Source organism: Nipponia nippon, unplaced genomic scaffold (genome assembly GCF_047370975.1).
Source record: "Nipponia nippon isolate SJK-2023a ecotype South Korea unplaced genomic scaffold, ASM4737097v1 scaffold_1, whole genome shotgun sequence".
In the NCBI taxonomy this organism is placed as follows: domain Eukaryota; kingdom Metazoa; phylum Chordata; class Aves; order Pelecaniformes; family Threskiornithidae; genus Nipponia; species Nipponia nippon.
Window position 1 is genome coordinate 65,622,015 of NW_028262290.1, and position 18,542 is coordinate 65,640,556.

An 18,542-nucleotide genomic window follows, 5' to 3' on the forward strand; every position below is an offset into this window, starting at 1 on the left:
CCCCCCACCCTCACCCCAAACATGTTGCAACCTCTCTGCTCCTTGGAGCCTCTGTCCTACTTCCTCTTTGCTGTTTTTCAGTCAGAAAAGTTCTGACTTTTCATTTTTTTAGGACTATGAAAAAACCCTACCTAGTTTCATAACAACGGACACGAAAACTTCTCTTTCTCAGTGCCATCTTTTCTCAAGAATGCATTTTGCTTACCTAAACAGATAATTCTCACTCACTAAAAGCAAAATCTTAACATATTAAAAAAGGCCATTGATGCCTGCTGATTCTCAACCTGTTTTTTTGTCATTTCAGACATAGTTTTTGATTGCCATATGTTTTCAATTTGTAGTAATTTAAAACTTTTCTCCTCTTTGCAGCAGAATGAAATTTGGCTTTAATGATCATCTCACTGTGATTGGTGCTGCCCAGATTTTTCTTTCCAAAAGCCACACGCTGCTCATGCTTTTTTATTTGCCCTGTGCTTAGGCTACTAAAACAAAGTTCAACTGAAAGGATCAGACTAAAATTATTCCATATCTTGTTGAAGTTGAATTACATATCTCTTGAAAGTGACTCATTTGCTGGCAAAGCACAATAGTGCTAAAGAGCCAGGAACAACTTTACTGAATCATCAGGTTGCTTAGAAGTCTTTACAATATTGTCAAAATTAAACTCAGAGTAATGAAAAACATTCCTTTTAAAAAAATCTGAGTATTTGTGGAAAAATATTCTGATTGTTAGAAAAAATAGGTTATGCATCTCCTCTTGCTATTGTATTTCTTAACTGGTAGGAAAAGCAAATAGGCCCCAGTGGTAGCCTTGCTGAAAAACGCTGGCTAAGCAAGATGGCCTCATCTAATGTTTTTACAACCATCTTATATGGGCTGCCAAGGGCAGTATCTCTCACATTGTTGCCATAAAGCTCATTGAACAAATCCTTAGGGATTAATCTTAACATTTTTTTTTTTTTTCAGAAAACTCTGGTTATGTGGGAGAGAACATAATATAAAATACAGCCTTTTATTCTATTTTCCCTCCCCTGAGAAAGATGAATAAGAAAAATTCTCCCAATGTCACTTTCAGACTTTTTGTGATGTGTGCGTGCATTTTAGAGACAGGCATTAAACAAGATACATGCGCATTTTCTGGTTTATTCAGAGAAACCAACATTGTTTTCTGACTTCCATAATTTTTCAATAATATATATCCCCATTTCTGTTCTGGAGTTCACTGCTGAGATTTGGACAGAAAGTGAAATACTATCTTTAAAAAGTTCATTTTGTAGGAGTCTTAAGCTACAGTCAAATGTGTTAATGTATCTATGAACTTTTTTTCCAGTCTGGAAGTTTGCTCAAAATGTTATCTCTTTATCAGTGTAAGCATATACAAAAAGCAGTCCTTTTGCTTTACATGAGACTAAATCTTTGAGGTAGTGTTATCACAGATAACTTCAACTGGGCAGACATTCCTCAACCAAATCTCCACATTCTGTTAGGGAAAACTGAGACTTCACTATGTTGAAATGTAGTGCAATAATAATAATATATGGGAAGATTTACATAATTTAAAACTTCTGGGGCTATAATGATATTAAAATATTGATAATATTTTAGTAATATGAAAATATTTGTTTTCTGGAATTTTAAAAATTGTAAACAGTTCATAGACAACTTTTCCACCTTCCAATGTGTGACTCCTTCAGCTGCCATAAAATGTACCTTTGTTTAATCTGAAGACAACATTGTTGTAATTTCTAAAGAGATACATTATGCAAAACCAGTTTTGTAGTAGCTCACTGATAGAGTTCCGAATAAGTCTAAAAAAATGTGGTTACTCTTAGGATTAGGCTAGAGGATTTGATAATGTAATTTATGTTATCATTGCTTGAAGAAGTGATTTTTTTTCCTCCTATTTTAGATTTGTAAGTAGTAATATTTTTAAAATAAGTGCTGTGCTCTGAAAACCTATTCTTCCAAGAGCCACGCACCAACCAAGGCAAAAATGCTGTCTTGTGTATACAGATCTTCACCTCACATACACTGAGGTGAAGCTATATGAATTACAGAACACTGAAAAGAAGGAAAACAACTCTGCTCTGCAGGTTTAGGGTGGGGAAAAATATGAGCTCACTGTGTTTTATATATCGTTAGCTATACCTACAAGCTGCCACCTGGAAAGCTAAGAGCTTATAGAGAGTGTTTGTTTTCCCTCACAGCCAGCAGTTGTCTTTGATCAAATAAGACCAGAAATGTTTGTAATAAAGTGGAAATACCCTCCAAGAACTTACTGAAGGATACGCAGTAAATCTTTCAGTCAAGCTATAACAACAACCACAAAAGGCGCTAGCAGATTCTTCTTCAGCAGGAAGAAAGATAAGTTTTGATACAGCCCTTTCTTAAAAAATTCTGAGTGAGTAAAGTAGACTTAAGTGAAAGTTCCCGGTTATGGATTACCTATAAAAAGAATAAGAGAGATTAACACTGAAGGTGTTTCATGGCTATAAACAAATAGGACCAGGAATTCGAAGTGCCCCTAGCTGCCCAGCATATACATTTATCATTGGGCTGGTGTAATGAAGATAACCTGATAAAGATCACACTATGACAGTTTTTCTTTTGCATTGGCTGCTGAACAGACAGAAACTGTTTTCTGCAGCCAGCCGAATATTGATCCAACTCCCTTCTGCCAGTGGTGCAGTTAATGGGAATTCCACAGGCAAATCAAAGCTACATTTTGTCTTCGTTTTCATCTGAAATATGAGTTCATCTTTTATACTCTAGACAGTCATTTACTACTCATTTTCCTTTATTGATGTTTATGAGCTGAAGCATAAAATGGTTCTCAAATGTAGTTTAACTGAGGCAACAGTTGACATTGTGACCATGACTACTGCTGCACCAAGTCCATGAATCAAGGTTTGCTTTTTATTCGTCTTTGAGGCAGCATACAGTAGAAAGTGTCCTTAAAATGCAACTGTCCTGTAGTTGAAAAAATATATCAATTTGTCTGCACAGGGACTGGGGGGGGGGAAAAGTTCCTGAAGCCTTCAGCAAACAGCAACAGAGCAGTAAAGTGTTTCTTATTAGTTTACATTCAAAGGCTTTTCCCCACACTGTGTCTTAGAAATAATTTGTAAAATGGTCTTTCTTATATGCTTTTTAATATGTTTCTCATTGAATTATTAGTAACAAAATGCATAGAAGGAAGACCTGCTATACCCAGCAAGAGGGAAAGCCAAGGCACTCGATTCATTTGTAAAATGGTAAAGGACAATCGATACTGTGGGCAAGTATTCTTTTATATGCAGTTATTAACTCATAAGCTACAGTGTATCTCATCTCATTTCAACAACAGCTGATGTCTCCATTTCCCCTGGAAATGCCTGTAGGTCCTGTTATAAGAATCATAAATAATATGTGCTAATGAGATATGGATTGATTATGTTGGAAAAGCTGACATTTTCATCCATCATTCTAAATGATGTTTAACAATGGATTACCAGCCAGTAATTCCTCTGATATGAGATTAAATAAAATAGCAGGCTGTTTCAGCAGGCTAGTCCAAGGAGATGGCAATAAATCTGCTCAATTATTGTATTACTAATCCGGTTTTCACTGCTAAGGATATTATTATTTCATTTAGACTTGTTCATGCATCATAGATTATTTTATTTCAGTCAATCAGTGGGAAAAACTGCAGTATTTTACTCTCAGAGCTGCAAATAACCAAGCTTTGAGAGTACAGCACATGAAGCTCAGTAGGCCTCAAGCAGACAGAAAAAAGCTACCAAGCTCCTATCGATCGCACCAAAAATACATTGTGAAATGTACATTTTAGAAAGTAGCATTTTGTTTTCAGCCTAGTTTACTTTACTTATCTGAAAAGTCTCAACCAAAGGATACTACCTGAGAAGCTGATCCTTTGAAACAGAATTATTGGATCCTCTACAATGATTTGTACTTCACCTTCGTCCTGTAGTATATTGAGAATTAGGTCGTTCAGTCCATCTTTTGGCCTGGGAAATTAGATTGCAAATAACTGTAACAAAAAGGGTCCCTCCCTCATGCTCAGGAGGGGACAAAGCATGCAAAGTTTAATAACAAAAGTCTCTCACAGAAAGTTATTTTTGCCAGCCTGACCTTACGGTCCTGATTGATAAACTCCCCTTCCTTGCAATGAAATCAAAAACGTTGCACCTCATTCGGTGCCCATGTTCTCCCTAGAATGTTTTGTAACAGCAGATAATACTACGTTATGGAACACGTCTAGTGCCCAGCTAAACCACCCAGATGTAAGGGAACTTTTAGATAGATGAGTAAGTTTTAAACATCCATCCCAGACTGCAAATCAGTGGAGCAGGTGGTCTGTGGAAAACATATTGCACGTATAGTGTGAATGATCCCTATTACTTTACCAGTTACTTTTCTGTAAAGGAAGGAAAGGTGAGAATAATGGTTCCTCCACTCTCCAAACACCAGAAAAGCGACAGCCTTGCAGTGACAAGTTGTAACCCATTCCTTGCAGAAGGGCTTTTCTCCAGCCCTGATCCAAAACCTGCTTCCCAGGTTTTCACAGGCCTGACCCTTTCCCTGTGCTTATGGGCAGCCCCAAAAGAAAGACATCAATAAGGTGGGATTTTCCTCAAAAGCAAAAGCACAAAATCACTTGTACTCTAGTTGTGGAAACATGTTTGCAAGGGGGATGGACTAGATGACCTTTAAAGGTCCCTTCCATCCCAAAGCATTCTGTGATTCTATGATTCTATTTTTTCTGATGTTGACCAAGACTGCTTGGCTTTGAAGAGTAAGTGTGTGCAGAAAGAGGAAGCCTGGCTATCTTTCCTTTGCGAGGCAGCCCCATTTCTCATGCCTCACAGCCTTCCTGGCAGCCCTGAGGGCTGATTTACAGATCCCATGGGGGAAGATGATTTTCCTCCCAACGCTTTGCATGGTTGTGAGTTCCTAATTTTACTGACTGTAAAAGCACCAGATACAGCTGCACAAATTTTTTAATTTCTTCTGCAGGAAAGAATATTCACTTGTGTACTCAATGCTAGCACTTTTTGAACCATCTGTGCAAGTACGCAAAAGGATCCTTAGGGCAGCACAGGCTTAAGGAGATAAGCCCTCTGCTCGTCCTGTTAGGAGGTACCTCCCACCATCTTAGTGAAAGCAGGCGGGAAAGCATGAGAGCAGCAACTGCCCCTGCTTCCTTTCTCTGCACAGCAGTAGCTGGTCCAGTGCCCTTGACTTTCTCGCACACAGAATTCCTTCCTCGTTGCATACTCAGGATGCAGCTAGTCCCACGCAAACACAAAGGCGTCAGAGCCGACAGCTCCCACTCGAGAAACCTAGCAGCAGCACCTATTGCCTACTCACTGTCTGCGAACTCCAGAAACACTATGAAATGGAGGAACAGACCAAGAAAGCAGGATTCCCACAGATGGCTGAGGCTAAGATGGTATTTTCATGCTGAGCCAATTCTTGCCTTTCAAAACACTGATGAAATAATAGGCTAAACACTGATGAAACAATAGGCTGAGTGTGCTGTAATGCTATCTAAAGACCACTAAAGCTTCAAAACATAGCCTACTAGGTAAATGTTGATCTGGTTACATCCAGCTCCTTGCCACTGTAGGTGCATTCAGTTGGTCAGACAAAAGCCCTGTGAAGCTGTCGTCAGCCAGGACAGCTAACTCGCTGCCAGACATCCAGAGGTAGTTTGGATACCTCTGACTAAACCCTGTCACCACCAAACGGCCCTTCTGCCAACCACTTGGTGCTGGTGGCAGGGAAGCCCTGACTGGAGGCATGACATTACTGCAGGCTGTAGGGAGGTTCCTCCCATTGCTGGGGACTGGCACAGCACCCTGGGGACCCTGCACCCTGCTCTCCCGACCGCTCTCACCTAGCTTGCTCACAGCTAAACCAGCTGCTTTGAAGTTTTTCACGTGAAATATATTCCAAAGAGGTCAGGGAGATGCACTAGTTTGATTACCAAACCTTTGTTAGATTGTGTTGTGCTTTTCCAGAAATACCCTTTTTCCCCACCTCCCATCTTAAATGGGTAAAAATCTTGACCTGTTTCAGTTCAAAGAAGTGTCTGCCAACACTGAAAAAGAGGGTTGTATTCACCTCCGGGGCATGAGAGAGATATTTTTTTCTGATTCTTCAATAACTGGGAGAATTTTTGAAAGCCACAATGAGGTGAGTTCCCTTTCTTGGCTATAGTTGTCCAGCATTGTCAGTTGTACTCGCATGCAATATCTGCTACCACGTCCAGGTAAGGCTTCTGCCTCAACAAGGTTTTTGTTAGCTTCTCTGCAACACCAGCAACAGTATCAGGAAATCTAATAGTGCAAAATGTTAGAATGACATGGTGTAATCCTTCCTTTCTTTCATCAAAATGTTATCCTTGATCAAGGCAGACAAATACTCTTATCCTTTTCCTTTGTCAAAATTGTAGATCTACTATATCTCCTTGTGTTAGTAGGCCAATGTCTTGTCATATGTGCATAAATACATAAATAAAGATAACACTAGTGATTTTACTGTGGGTTGTTGCAGATACAGTATTACTTTCATTTCAATTGTTGTAATTTAGCAACATTTCTGCCTGCTGCACCTCCTGTTCAAGCTTCTTATTTTCTCAGCTGTTACCAAAATGGCAGTGTTACACTGATGGCTTCTGAGTCGCTGGGATTCTCTTTCCTCTGAGCTGATGTTACACAAGTCTTGTCTCCAAGAAAAAAAGAGATGCTATTTATGAATTGTCATTAATGAGTCCTTATTATGCTCTCAGTGAACAAAAACCTGGGAAATTTACCTTAATGAAGTTAGGCGAAGTCACTCTGTAACCCCTGCGTGGGGTTTACCTGCGCTGGGTATTTCAAGACAGCAGCCACAGGCACTGTGTCTTCAGCAGGATTTTGTACCGGATTGCCTGCCACTGGGTAAAAACACATTAAGATATGCCGAAGTGATAACACGACCTTTGTGGAGTTTTTCAAACATGCTGAGCTGATACAATGGAAAATCATGCTATTTGCTCATCAAAACACAGCCCATCTGTTTCTGTGTAATTATTCTCATCTTTTATTTTGTACAGCAACCATAACAATAGGTTCTGCAGGTGTTGCCATAATACGGGTTATCATGTTTGTATTTTGATCTGGTAATTTTAGATATGTCTTGTCTGTTCTTGTATCAAATTGACTTCCAAACCTGCATATGATGTGTGATGTTTATGGCTTTAATCTTCCATGCACTTCCTCCTTGTAAAACAATTTATTAGTTATAGTTTCAGATTACTCCCTACAGTCAAGAGCATCCATATTCCTTAGGTATATACTTTCAATCATGATAACATAGTTTTCTGCTGTTACTGTGGTTTTGCCTGCTACTATTTTTGCCATTTTTTTAATCCATCTATTTATTATTTACTTCCTTAGATGTTTAACAGTTCTTTATTTTGTTCTGTGCATATCTCTTCTCTCTTAGTAAGTTCAAGCTCTTTTAATGTACAAATATTTAAGACTGGCTGGATCCTCAGAAGAAATTGCTTCTCTTGATACCCGAATCAAAGTATTAATAAACTAATGCCTCCAACAGTAGATGATTTCCGCAAGGTCCATTGTTGCTGTTTATTATTAATAGGGGAGAATTATTGCATTTTCTCACATTCACATGTTTGTATAAGACCTTTGGGGTGTATCGATGCCATAATATTATGTGACTGAATCAGGAAAACAAATCAAATTACAAATCGTAGGCCAAGAAATCTTTTGCTTGGTTTAACTTTGTTGTTTCTGTCCCTTTAAGTTTTAGTTGCCGTATTCAGCAGATATTTTACCTTTTACATCACTGAGTAAATTAAGAGGCAAATTAATTTAAGGGCTCTGACTGCTCTTGATTGTCAGCAATTTGGGTGCTTATTAAGTGGTTTAAAGTACATTTAATTAACGATGTATTGCTTCACATCCAATAGTCAGTAAAACATTTAGCATTTAGGTCTTCTTAAATTTATTTAATTATTATCACTTTTTCTGTAGTTCAAGAAGAGTTTTAAAGGCTGTTTGCATAATTTCCTCATTCTGAAAGAATGACTAACCACTCATTGCACTGAATATAGTCTTCCTCTTGCCTATCTTTTATAATTAGAAAAATGAATTGGCCCTTACAAAGTGTTATGTCTTTGCTTGTTCCTAATAAAAATATTATGTCCCCACTCACTATCTATTTAAAAGCTTAAGAAAGACTGCTGACCAGAGGAGGGATCAGTTAGTCAATGCTAGAGATGGGTCTGGAGTTTAGGCATCAAGCTAAGTCACACATTGCTCTGAATCCTTTTTTTTTCCCTGTTCTTTTTTCCCCAAATTAACGACCTGTTCTAGAAAAACAGCAATCAGCCTTTTTCGTATCTTCCAAAATGGCCCAGAAGGTGCAGCCACATAAACAAAAGCAGCCATAATACAGAAGGCCACAAAGACTGGTGTTTCTTGTGGCGAAGCATGACAGCATTGTGCTTTCCCCTTCTCCAACGCCTTTAGGAAAGTTAAGCCGTTATCCCCTGCCTTCACCTTCCCCACAAATCCTTTGGCTGCAACCACCGGGGAGGGGAAGGAGGCGTAAGTGGTGAAAACAAACCCCATGACATTTCTTTGAAGGCTCCTGGTGAGGAAGAAGAGAGCGCGCAGCAAGTCAGAAGGTGTGATTGCGCCAGCCCCATTTCAAACCCGGAAGGAAAATCCTGGCAGTTGTAGATATTTTTTACTTTTGTATAGAACTATTTATCTGGGAATAGAAAGAAGAGATCACGGGCCTGATGAGTTAAAAGAAGTATTGGTGACTTCGGCCTCCTTGTTTTTGAAGCTGGGTAACTACAAAATAATGGGTTGAGTGTGATCAGGACACAAGGATTTGGACATCCTTCCCAAAAAAGGCTGGCCTCTTTTACCTTTACTAAAAGGAATTCAGGGTTTGACATTTAAAGAAGAGAAAGCAGAACTGGAGATTTCTGCAGCTGATCTCTGTGGAGATGAATAAATCTATCATCTCCTGGGGTTTATTTGCTTGTTTAGTAAAGTCACCTAGGCCTCTTCTTGAATCAACGGAAAACCACATCTACCTCAGGCCTCCCCATTCCTGGGACAAGGAGGAGCTGGCTGAGGATCCTGATTATTTCAGGGTAGGGATCCACTAATTTGTCTTCTGCTGCCTGGTATCACACCAAGCCCCACTCGCTGTGTTTTCAGGGTCCAAGACAGAGGAGGGAAGGGCAATGTTCAGATGTTCAGACATAATTCTTGCCCCGCGCTTGGCTGGTTGGAGCACGCAGGCAGGCGTGTTAGGCTAAGCAATAACAGAGTCAGTGGAGTTTTCCTTGCTGGGTGGGAAGGGCTGCAGCGGGGTGCCACCACTGCTTGCCTGTGTGAGAAGATGCTTTTCTTTTTTTTAAAGTTGCGGTGGGCGCAGGTGCCCAGGCGCTGGCAGCAGGGGCTGCGGGGTGGCCTCTGTGAGGAGAGGCCAGGGCTGCCCCGTGCCGGACACAGCTGGCTCCAGCGGACCCACCACAGGGCACAGCTGGGCACTGCAGTGGTGCCTCCAGGAAAGTGTGTAAGAAAGGGCAGAAAATGCTGGGCAGGCAGAGGAGGAGGGAAAAAAGAAGAGTTGAGAAACAGCAGAGGCAGCACCAAGGTCAGAGGAGGAGGTGCTCCATGGCAGAGCACATACTGCCAGAGCCTGTGGAGGACGCACCCCGGAGCAGAGAAGCAGGAGAGGGAGGACACAGCCGACCACAAACCCCTCTTGCGCTGCTCCTGACCTTGCTGCAGGGACAGAGTGCAACCTGCAGCGACAACAAGGGGCAGGAGAGGAGCCTGGAGTGACATCAAGCCAAGGAAAGGGCAGAGAAAAAGGTGTATTTTAGTGTTCATCTTCTTGCTTCCCAATACCCAAATCAGTAATTAATTATCTATATTAATTGGCCATAAATTAATTTCCCCCAAATAGAGTCTGTTTTGCCCATGAGGGTAATTGGTAAGTGATCTCCCTGTCTTTATCTTGACCCATGAGCTTTCTTGTTTGTTTTTCCTATTTCCTCCTCCCATTTCACTAGGGAAAGGAGGACTGAGCAAGCGGCTGGGTGGGAGCTTGGCTACCAGCCAGGGCCAACCCACCACAGAAGTCCAGCAAAACACAAGTTGTTTGTAAGCTTTGGGGTTAAGACCAAAGACAAACAACAACAACAAAGAGGTAAAGGAATTTAGGCTGTCTCTATGTTCACTTTGCATCACTGACACCCGTCGTCTGTACTTCCTCTCCATGCCTGTGCACTGAACTTCACGTTAGAAAGTTAGAAGCCTTCCCATTTTAAATCAGCTCAGTACTTTGCACATCTATAAAACGACAGCTTCTATGAGATTGATTACACAGTTCTTTGCAAAAGATCAAACAGGCTTTCTTACTCAGCGAGACCCTGAGCTGTTCAGGCTTTGCACAGCAGTTTAAGAGCATTGTTTCTAGAGGTTCACTGGAAAGATAACACAATTTAATCTGCAACTCATATTCCGGTTAATAAATACAAAGCAAGGTATACACCATCCCAAGTGAACAACTTGTGTGCATCTCTCTACATGCTTTTCTTGTCGAATAGAAGGCATATCATTCTTAAATCTGTTCAATATTAGTTTAATCCTTACTTAAGAAACCCTTATTCTGTGATAATCTAGTCATTCTTTCCTCAGCTCCTTTATTGTCTTGCCTGAAGGCATACATAGGTACAACACAAACTTCAGAAGCTAATACAAAACATTCTACAAAAGACAGTTGTAAAGGATGATGGAAATGGTTACAAAAGAAACAAAGCAGGCATAATAAAAGTATTCTTAAAATAAGAAAAGCATTTATTATGAGATTATAACACATGCCAAAATAAAAGCATCTTTTAAGCCACCAAGTATGTTTATGAATTTTATTTACAGGTTTTTCCTCCCATCTTAAAACTAGAATTTGTTTTTATATTTGCATACATTGTTAAAAATAAATATTTAAAAAACGTGATTCAAGAACAGATGCATACAATGAGGAAAAGGGGACCCCGGCTTGAAATGAAGCCATTCCAGCATAAGTCAAGAGCGGAGAATGTGTTAGGGTTGAAGATTTAAATACATCCTACTTAAACTGAGAGGGTAAAATTTTGTAAAAACAAGAACAGATCACCTAAAAACTAACAATGCAAGCCTTTTTTCTTTTTTACAATATCACATCAAAGTTACACAGAAGACCCCAGTGATCACTAGGGAATCTGCCACAGTCTAGTTTTTCCAATCCAATTAAGTCCATACTTCGTGGAATAATATGTCCCCCATCTGCTGCAGGCCGAAAGTAAATGCGGTCAAACCTCATCTTGCACTTGTACTCTGCACCCAGATTGGTATTGGAGTGGGTGTCCCAAGTATAGCGGCAGTGTTGAGGTTTACCCAAAAACTCCCAGACATCCGTAATGTTGTTAGGTAAGTTACCTAGTTTAGTAACCTGAAAATAGAGGTGGGGGGAATCCATGAGATACTGAATTCACAAATTTTACCTTCAAAAACAGAACTGAGTTGTCACAATATCACTTTTTTCTGCAAAATATGAGTTGTTAAAAACAAATATATTGGAGAAGTTTCTAAATTGTGGTATTTCTCAGGATACTCTAAAGCATGACCAATTCCTGTAGTACTTTCTAAATCCAAAACATGTTACAAAATAAACATTCAGCTCTGAAATTCTGAGGTATGGGCATCAACACCGTGTTCTCTGAAACGATGTCATTCCAGTTCATAGCAATGGAATTTCATGATAGGGAAAGACGAAACACTGACCTTTTAGTAATAATGCACAAATTTCACTTTTAATATCATCAGCCAAAAACTACTTCTAATTTTGAATGTCTCAATGATGGGGGATTAAGTTTAAACTCCCAAGATTTATTTCTCCAGAGCACCCTCTTCTTTCATTGATTCTACAAGCATTAAGTCTGAGAATCACAGAGTTGAGCAAGTAAAGATCAGGTTCTCAAAATGAGAACACGCTTTTGAAGTCGAAACTTCATCGACTATCCCTGCATCTTCTCAGCTATAAATATTGCCAATAAAGCATTTTATTGGCAGGGGGGAAGCTCTTCATATATATCACCTCAGCTGCAACAATGCCTCAGCCTAGCAATGCCACAGCTTCAACTTAGTCACATTTCCACTTTTTAAGAATAAATGTTGCATACCTCTGTTCTGCCTAAGCAGGTCGTTTCTCATAAAGACAACTGAAAAGCCTGAGAAGACTTTGTCAGAATACCTTCTCAAAATAACAAGGTTGTTTATTTCTATTTACCTCGCTGTCTCGGAGGTTTGTATCCCCTCCAAATATAACAGTGGCGGATTCGGACTCCTTCTGCATTTTGTTTAACACTATTTGCAGTTGCTTCACACGCTCCTTAGAGTGATTTTTAGTGCTTTCCAGATGAGAGGTCATAAGGCAAATTTCATTACCAGATATGCTCACCTGTGTGTGAAACAAAGAGGCAATGTTACTATCCACACCGTGATAAGAAGGTCAAAGACAAAATCTAATCACAAAGTAAATTACTGAATGACAGAGCTCTGGTTAATATTAGTTTTACACTGAAGAAAAGTAGCTTACAGGAGGATAACAGGCTTTTAGTTTTGCTTTCAGAGGTTATGAGACTTGAAAACAAAGTACGGCCAGTAAGTTATATAAAAGATTTAAGTTTGTTAGCATCAAATGCAACGGGGTTTGTATTTTTGGAGAAGAAGTTTTTCTGCTGTTTGAGACTGTCATAGAGTAAAGCCAGTCTAGACTTTCCTGGGACTTTTTGTTTTGAAGGCAGAAATACAGCTGTTTAGTACATACTGACTCACTCACATGCACAACCAAAAGGTTCCTCATCATGGAGGTTGTTGGGAAAGGTATTATCTCATGTTTCAGTAGCTTCACTCTTGATTTCTTCAACATTATGACAGTGAAATAGCCATCTATGTTACCTAAAGAGGAATGGGGAAAGAAATGGTCGCGGATATCTTCTGCCATAAAGTTAAGGTTCTGAAAGAGACCTTTTTACCATGATCTGGGAGAATCACGTTAATTTGTAAGATGTACAAAGTCATTAGTTAAAACTTTCATAAGAGCGGTGTGAATTTTTCAGATTTTTTAAATGCAGATATTTAAGAAATTACTTATCTATGGCACTTTTTTGGCTACCCTTCCTAGCAGTCTTTCAAAATGCAGGAAAAAATACAAAGGAAACCACCAGGCAAGCAAGCTTTTCACATGCACAATTTGCATCAAACTATATCCTGATATCAAAACACAGAAAGTAATTTAAGTGCTTCTTCACTTTACTCTTTTCATTCCTACAAATGGTCAGAGATTTTGGCACGGTAGACGGAATAAAATCAAACTTACTTTTTCTGGTTTCTGTCTTCAGAAACAGGGTTATTTCTTACCTGGAATAATAGTGTAACTGCCTGCTTTCATCTGTAGAAGAGAGAGATGTGGTGGGATGACCTCTTGTAAAAACACGACATCTGGACTGTATCTGAAATCAGCAAGACAAGATTTTAAATTAACTACTGAAAGGTAGTACTGTTACACTCCGAGGCCAAATGGAACAGGGTCAGGGATTTCAGGTGCACCTTGTCTTCCTAGATATTGTAAGAATCTGGTTTTTAAAAAAAGAAAAAAACTCTCTCCATCACATTTAGTAGCATGTAGACACATCACCATTGCTAAAAGGGAGGAAACAATGATTATTATGGACATGGAACTTACATGGTAATAAAATGCACGACTTCCTTATACCTTGATCTTGCAAACGTTTGCACAGGTTTCATATACTACATACATGAGGAATTCAACTTAAGCAGCTGCAAAGCAGCTTTGGAACATATTCTGCAACATCTAAGTTCTCCAGAAGATTCCAGCTGCTACCCTTACATCAGATCCCCTCAGGTAACCTGCCACTCATTCTCTCCAGTCTCATTGATGCCAAGCTCTTTTATTTCTTAAAGTAACAGTTCATGTGGGGCAGCAGTCCTGAAAATGCTGATTTAGACATGACTTTACAGCTGTCCCTACTTTTGCTACACTGCTGAATAGCCCTGCTTTAAGCAGGTGAAGGACAAACCTAAGGCCTTATTTACAGAAGAAAAATATTGTCACCCCAGATTAACAAAATCAAGTGAAAACTGACTTATTTAAGGGGTTTCTGCTGTTTTAAGAGGAACTTAAATTATTACTTGTTTAAATCATTTCATTTACACTAAGTTACTGTATTAAGATAAATCAACTTATGTAATTGTTAAATTGCTCATAAATATATTCATGGGAGGCTTCCACTGGTGGAACTATAAAAGGTATCACAGATTCTATTGTTTTTATTTTACCTTGCACATTTTCTTTTTCGATAGACAAGTACCAGTAATGGCAAGAGAGTCACTTCTCACATTTCACTACAAAAATCTTTGTTGTTGTTTCAAACAGTTTGCTCTAGCATGAGGTTAATTCAAACTACTGGAATGAGACAAACAAGTTTCTTGTAGTTTTACCCTTCTCTCATCTACAGGATGGAAGCATGAAGCACGCTCTTGATGTATGACTGCAACTTGAACAATATTGTTCATTATAAAAAAAGCTTTTTGAAGTAAGCATCGCAAAATATTTAACCTTTGGGATGCTGCATAAGTTCACACCTCTTCCAACCAGTATATCAACTTTTATTCAGCTATTTAGGATTTATAAAGTGTTTGTATTGTTGCACCTAACGTTAAGATAATTTGGGCATGAAGATTCATAAATATCTAAAACAAGAAGCTTGCTTTTTCCTTTAAAGCTGGGTACATGACAATATAAAGATGAAGCTATACTTACAACGCCAGGTAAGAACAGATTCCTCTAGCTCGTTCTTTTAGATTTCCTAGGTCCAGCCCATCAATGTTCCAGGTTATCAGTGAGAAGCTGCTGTCATCTTCTTCTTGCCTCAAGTCTGCACTATTGACACCGGCATTACTAGTAGTTGCATCTGCTGTCAGGTCAATACTAAAGAGAGAGTTTACTTGTTTGTCAACATGCATAATACTATTCTTCCTGCAATTATCTCCCTTATCTTCTAAAGGAAAATGTTTTAGACCCATCACAACTTACAGGTGGCCATCTAAAACTTTCCCCACAAATAAGTTAACATGTATTGATCTCAACATAATTTAAAAGCATGGTAACTAAAACATACAGACCATAGTCATACAGAGCCTTAGAACACAGGTGAAGTAAGTGGTTTATCTTCCTCGTTAGAGACATAAGATAGACACAAGATAACATTTACCATTCCGATTTAAGTTAATCAGATGGCGATCAATGTAATCCAAAGCACTTGAGTAACTGAAGTCTTTCCCCATGCTAGAGGCAGGCTGTGTACATTAGTTTTTCAGACACTTCTCAGCATATCAGAAACAAAGAACTGCAACCAGGACTCGCTTTTATGTGCCGATCTTTGTAATACAGCTGAGATTCTTCCAATTGCTGAACCCCCTGGGGAGGTACATGTGCAGACTCACTCTATGACAAATTGATAGTCCTTTTCTTTGGGAATATGCACCCCATATCCCACATCAAAAACACAGGCCCTGTTTACCCTGTGGATTTGATAAAGGCTAAACACCACTGTCAAAGTCTGAGTGCCCAGTCTAGTAACTGTTTGGGGACTGTGTTGCTAAAGAGAACCAGACTCTACCTGCTATCACATGATTGTACCGGTTTTGGCTGGGATAGAGTTAATTTTCTTCATAGCATCTCAGATGGTGCTGTGTTTTGGACCTGTGACCAAAACAGTGTTGGTATCACAGGGATGTGTTAGCTGTTGCTGAGCAGGGCCTCCTCTGCTTCTCCTACTGCCCCACCAGCAAGTAGGCTGGAGGTGGGCAGCAGGTTGGGAGGGGACACAGCTGGGACAGCCGACCCCAACCGCAGCCGACCAAAGGGATATCCCATGCCATATGACACTGTGCTCGGCAATAAAAGCTGGGGGAAAGGAGGAGGACGGGGGAACGTTCAGGGTTACAGCACTTGTCTTCCCAGGTAGCCATTACGCGTGGTGGAGCCCTGCTTTCCTGGAGACGGCTGAACACCTGCCTGCCCATGGGAAGTAGTGAATGAATTCCTTGTCTTGCTCTGCTTGTGTGCACGGCTTTTGTTTTACCTGTTAAACTGTCTTTATCTCAACCCACGAGTTTTCACACTTTTACCCTTCCAATTCTCTCCCCCATCCCACCCCGGAGAAGTCAGTAAGTGGCTGTGTGGGGCTGAGCTGCTCACCCTGGTTAAACCACAACACTGATACAATGTAAATTGCTTGAGTAAAAGGAAAGTCTGTAACAAAATACATTAAAAAGTATAGCTAAGACTAGACAAACTGTATTTTGGCAAAGTTGGGATACTAGAGTTTTGTTTTTAAACACAGAATTTGTATGCGCACAAGAAAATAAGGCCTGGAACCAAAACAAATCTATTCCCTAGAATTTAGTACTGGTTTTGTTCTTGGTGCTTCACAAAAAAATGTAAGATAACACTACCATGCATACGTAATCTAAACTGAACAGAAAAAGAAAAGCAGACAAAGGAGAGGAAGTTAAGGGATATTTCAGTAGGTAAATAATGTGGTATATGCCTCAAATATTTCCATGACGACTTTTTATATTTATACTGTAACCTGAAGTACTATGAGATGAAATATGTAAGTCTGCATGGTCTGCAGTGATCTTCCCCCGACTGGGAGGTCTCCAAATAGTCCTCCCTCCCAACACACCCTGCATACAACAGCTCAAGACAGAAGCCGCAGTGCAAAGTCAGACAGATGCTAGAAAAGAAAAAGGTGCTGCCAGTTCTGACTCATTGTGGACTACCTAGAGACCAGTGCGAATGTTCAGTAGGCTTGCATTTTTTCATACATACATATCAAGCAAAAACAGGTATGCTGTTATCAAATACATCTTATTCATAACTACAAAGATCATAAGGGCTCTTCTATGTAACATGCAAGTCCGTAATAAATAAATCTATAGGAAAAAAAGCTTCCCTCAGGACTGTGAGTGGCAGGGATCTGTAAAAGTTCAATTCCACATGCAGTTCAATACCCTTGGTATGCCCTACAGGTACGCTGTGAGATCGTCAGTGTGTGTGACACACAGATCTTAGATCCTAACTTCCACTGGTACATTTAACAAGGTGTGCATGTACATGTCAATTTTATTTATAAAAATATAAATCATAGAATCATAGAATGGTTTGAGTTGGAAGGGACCTTAAAGGTCGTCTGGTTCCAACGCCCCTGCCATGGGCAGACACCTTCCACTAGACCAGCTTGCTCAAAGCCCCATCCAACCTGGCCTTGAACACTTCCAGGGATGGGGCACGCACAACTCTGGGCCACCTGTTCCAGTGCCTGACCACCCTCATAGTAAACAACTTCTTCCTTATACCTGATCTAAATCTACCCTCTTTCAGTTTAGAGCCATTACCCCTTATCCTAGCGCTGTGTGCCCTTGTAAAAAGTCCCTCTCCCGCTTTGTTGTAGGCCCCATTCAGGTACTGGAAGGCTGCTCTAAGGTCTCCCCAGAGCCTTCTCTACTCCAGGCTGAACAAGCCCAACTCTCTCAGCTTGTCTTCATTGGAGAGGTGCTCCAGTGCTCTGACCATCTTGGTGGCCCTCCTCTGGACTCGCTCCAACAGGTCCTTGTCCTTCTTACGTTGGGGGCCCCAGAACTGAACACAGTACTCCAGGCGGGGCCTCACAAGAGCTAGCATATGACATACATGCACAGTTTATACATATACAAATGTGTGTGTGTACAGTAAAACCTGCATATGTATTGCTGCACAAGACAAGACAATGAAAAGAAAATTACCTTGTCCCTTCTCCGAAAGGCTCACCATCTACTAGCCCAGAGGAAGGCAGCTGAAGCACTCACAGAGGGAAAGTGCAGCCCACAAGCCTGACAGCCTCTCAAGAGGAGCTGGCTATTCCCCTCGAAGGGGGCAGCCTTGGGAAACAAGGAGAACTAGCGGGGGCAGCGGGGGTCACCTACCAGCTCCCGGGCCCCGCGCAGGCCGGCGGCACCCCGCCTGCCGCCGCCTCCTCCGCCGCCTTCTCCTCCAGCGGTGGCTCGAAATAGGCGTTCAGCGCCCTCTGAAACACAGAAGCAGATGGCAGGGAAGGGGCCGCCGCCGGGGCAACCCCGCGGCCCCGCCGCCGCCCCCGGGCGTACCTCCATGTGCCAGTCGTTGCCGGCCAAGAAGCTGCGCGCCACCGCCGCGTCGCTGCTGGTGATGGCGGCGAACTCGGAGCACAGCAGCTTCCTCCGCTTGGCGAGGTGTAACGCCTCCTCATCCTCATCCTCCTCCTCCGGCAGCGGCTCCCCCGCCCGCGGGCACCGGTCCGCCCCGTCCTCCTCCCGCCGCTCCTCCGCCCCCGTCTCCATGGCTCCCCGGCGGCGGGGCGC

General features: G+C 41.0%; 1 protein-coding gene and 1 long non-coding RNA gene across 2 annotated transcripts; both read right to left on the reverse strand.

Moving 5' to 3' along the window:
- Positions 1 to 10,872: 10,872 nt before the first annotated feature.
- Positions 10,873 to 18,521, reverse strand: TDP2 (tyrosyl-DNA phosphodiesterase 2). The gene is made up of 7 exons (XM_009471330.2): positions 18,309 to 18,521; positions 18,129 to 18,229; positions 14,920 to 15,087; positions 13,497 to 13,588; positions 12,916 to 13,034; positions 12,364 to 12,534; positions 10,873 to 11,526 (listed from the first exon to the last, which is right to left on the reverse strand). The coding sequence occupies exons 1-7, from the start codon at positions 18,519 to 18,521 to the stop codon at positions 11,245 to 11,247; spliced, it is 1,146 nt and encodes a 381-aa protein (XP_009469605.2). The 3' UTR covers positions 10,873 to 11,244.
- LOC148057405 (uncharacterized) lies at positions 16,443 to 18,119 on the reverse strand. Its single transcript, XR_015704832.1, has 2 exons — positions 17,949 to 18,119; positions 16,443 to 17,840 (listed from the first exon to the last, which is right to left on the reverse strand). It is a non-coding gene; the product is annotated as an uncharacterized LOC148057405 (long non-coding RNA).
- Positions 18,522 to 18,542: the final 21 nt, after the last annotated feature.

What these genes read in the sequence shown, in the direction of transcription:
- TDP2 (XM_009471330.2), bottom strand. Translation starts at nt 18,521, where the DNA reads ATGGAGACGGGGGCGGAGGAGCGGCGGGAGGAGGACGGGGCGGACCGG. An exon ending in TGCGCGGGGCCCGGGAGCTG is followed by an intron (nt 15,088 to 18,128) that starts GTAGGTGACCCC and finishes CTCTCTCTTTAG; the next exon opens with TATTGACCTGACAGCAGATG. An exon ending in GGAACCTTTTGGTTGTGCAT is followed by an intron (nt 12,535 to 12,915) that starts GTGAGTGAGTCA and finishes TTTCACACACAG; the next exon opens with GTGAGCATATCTGGTAATGA.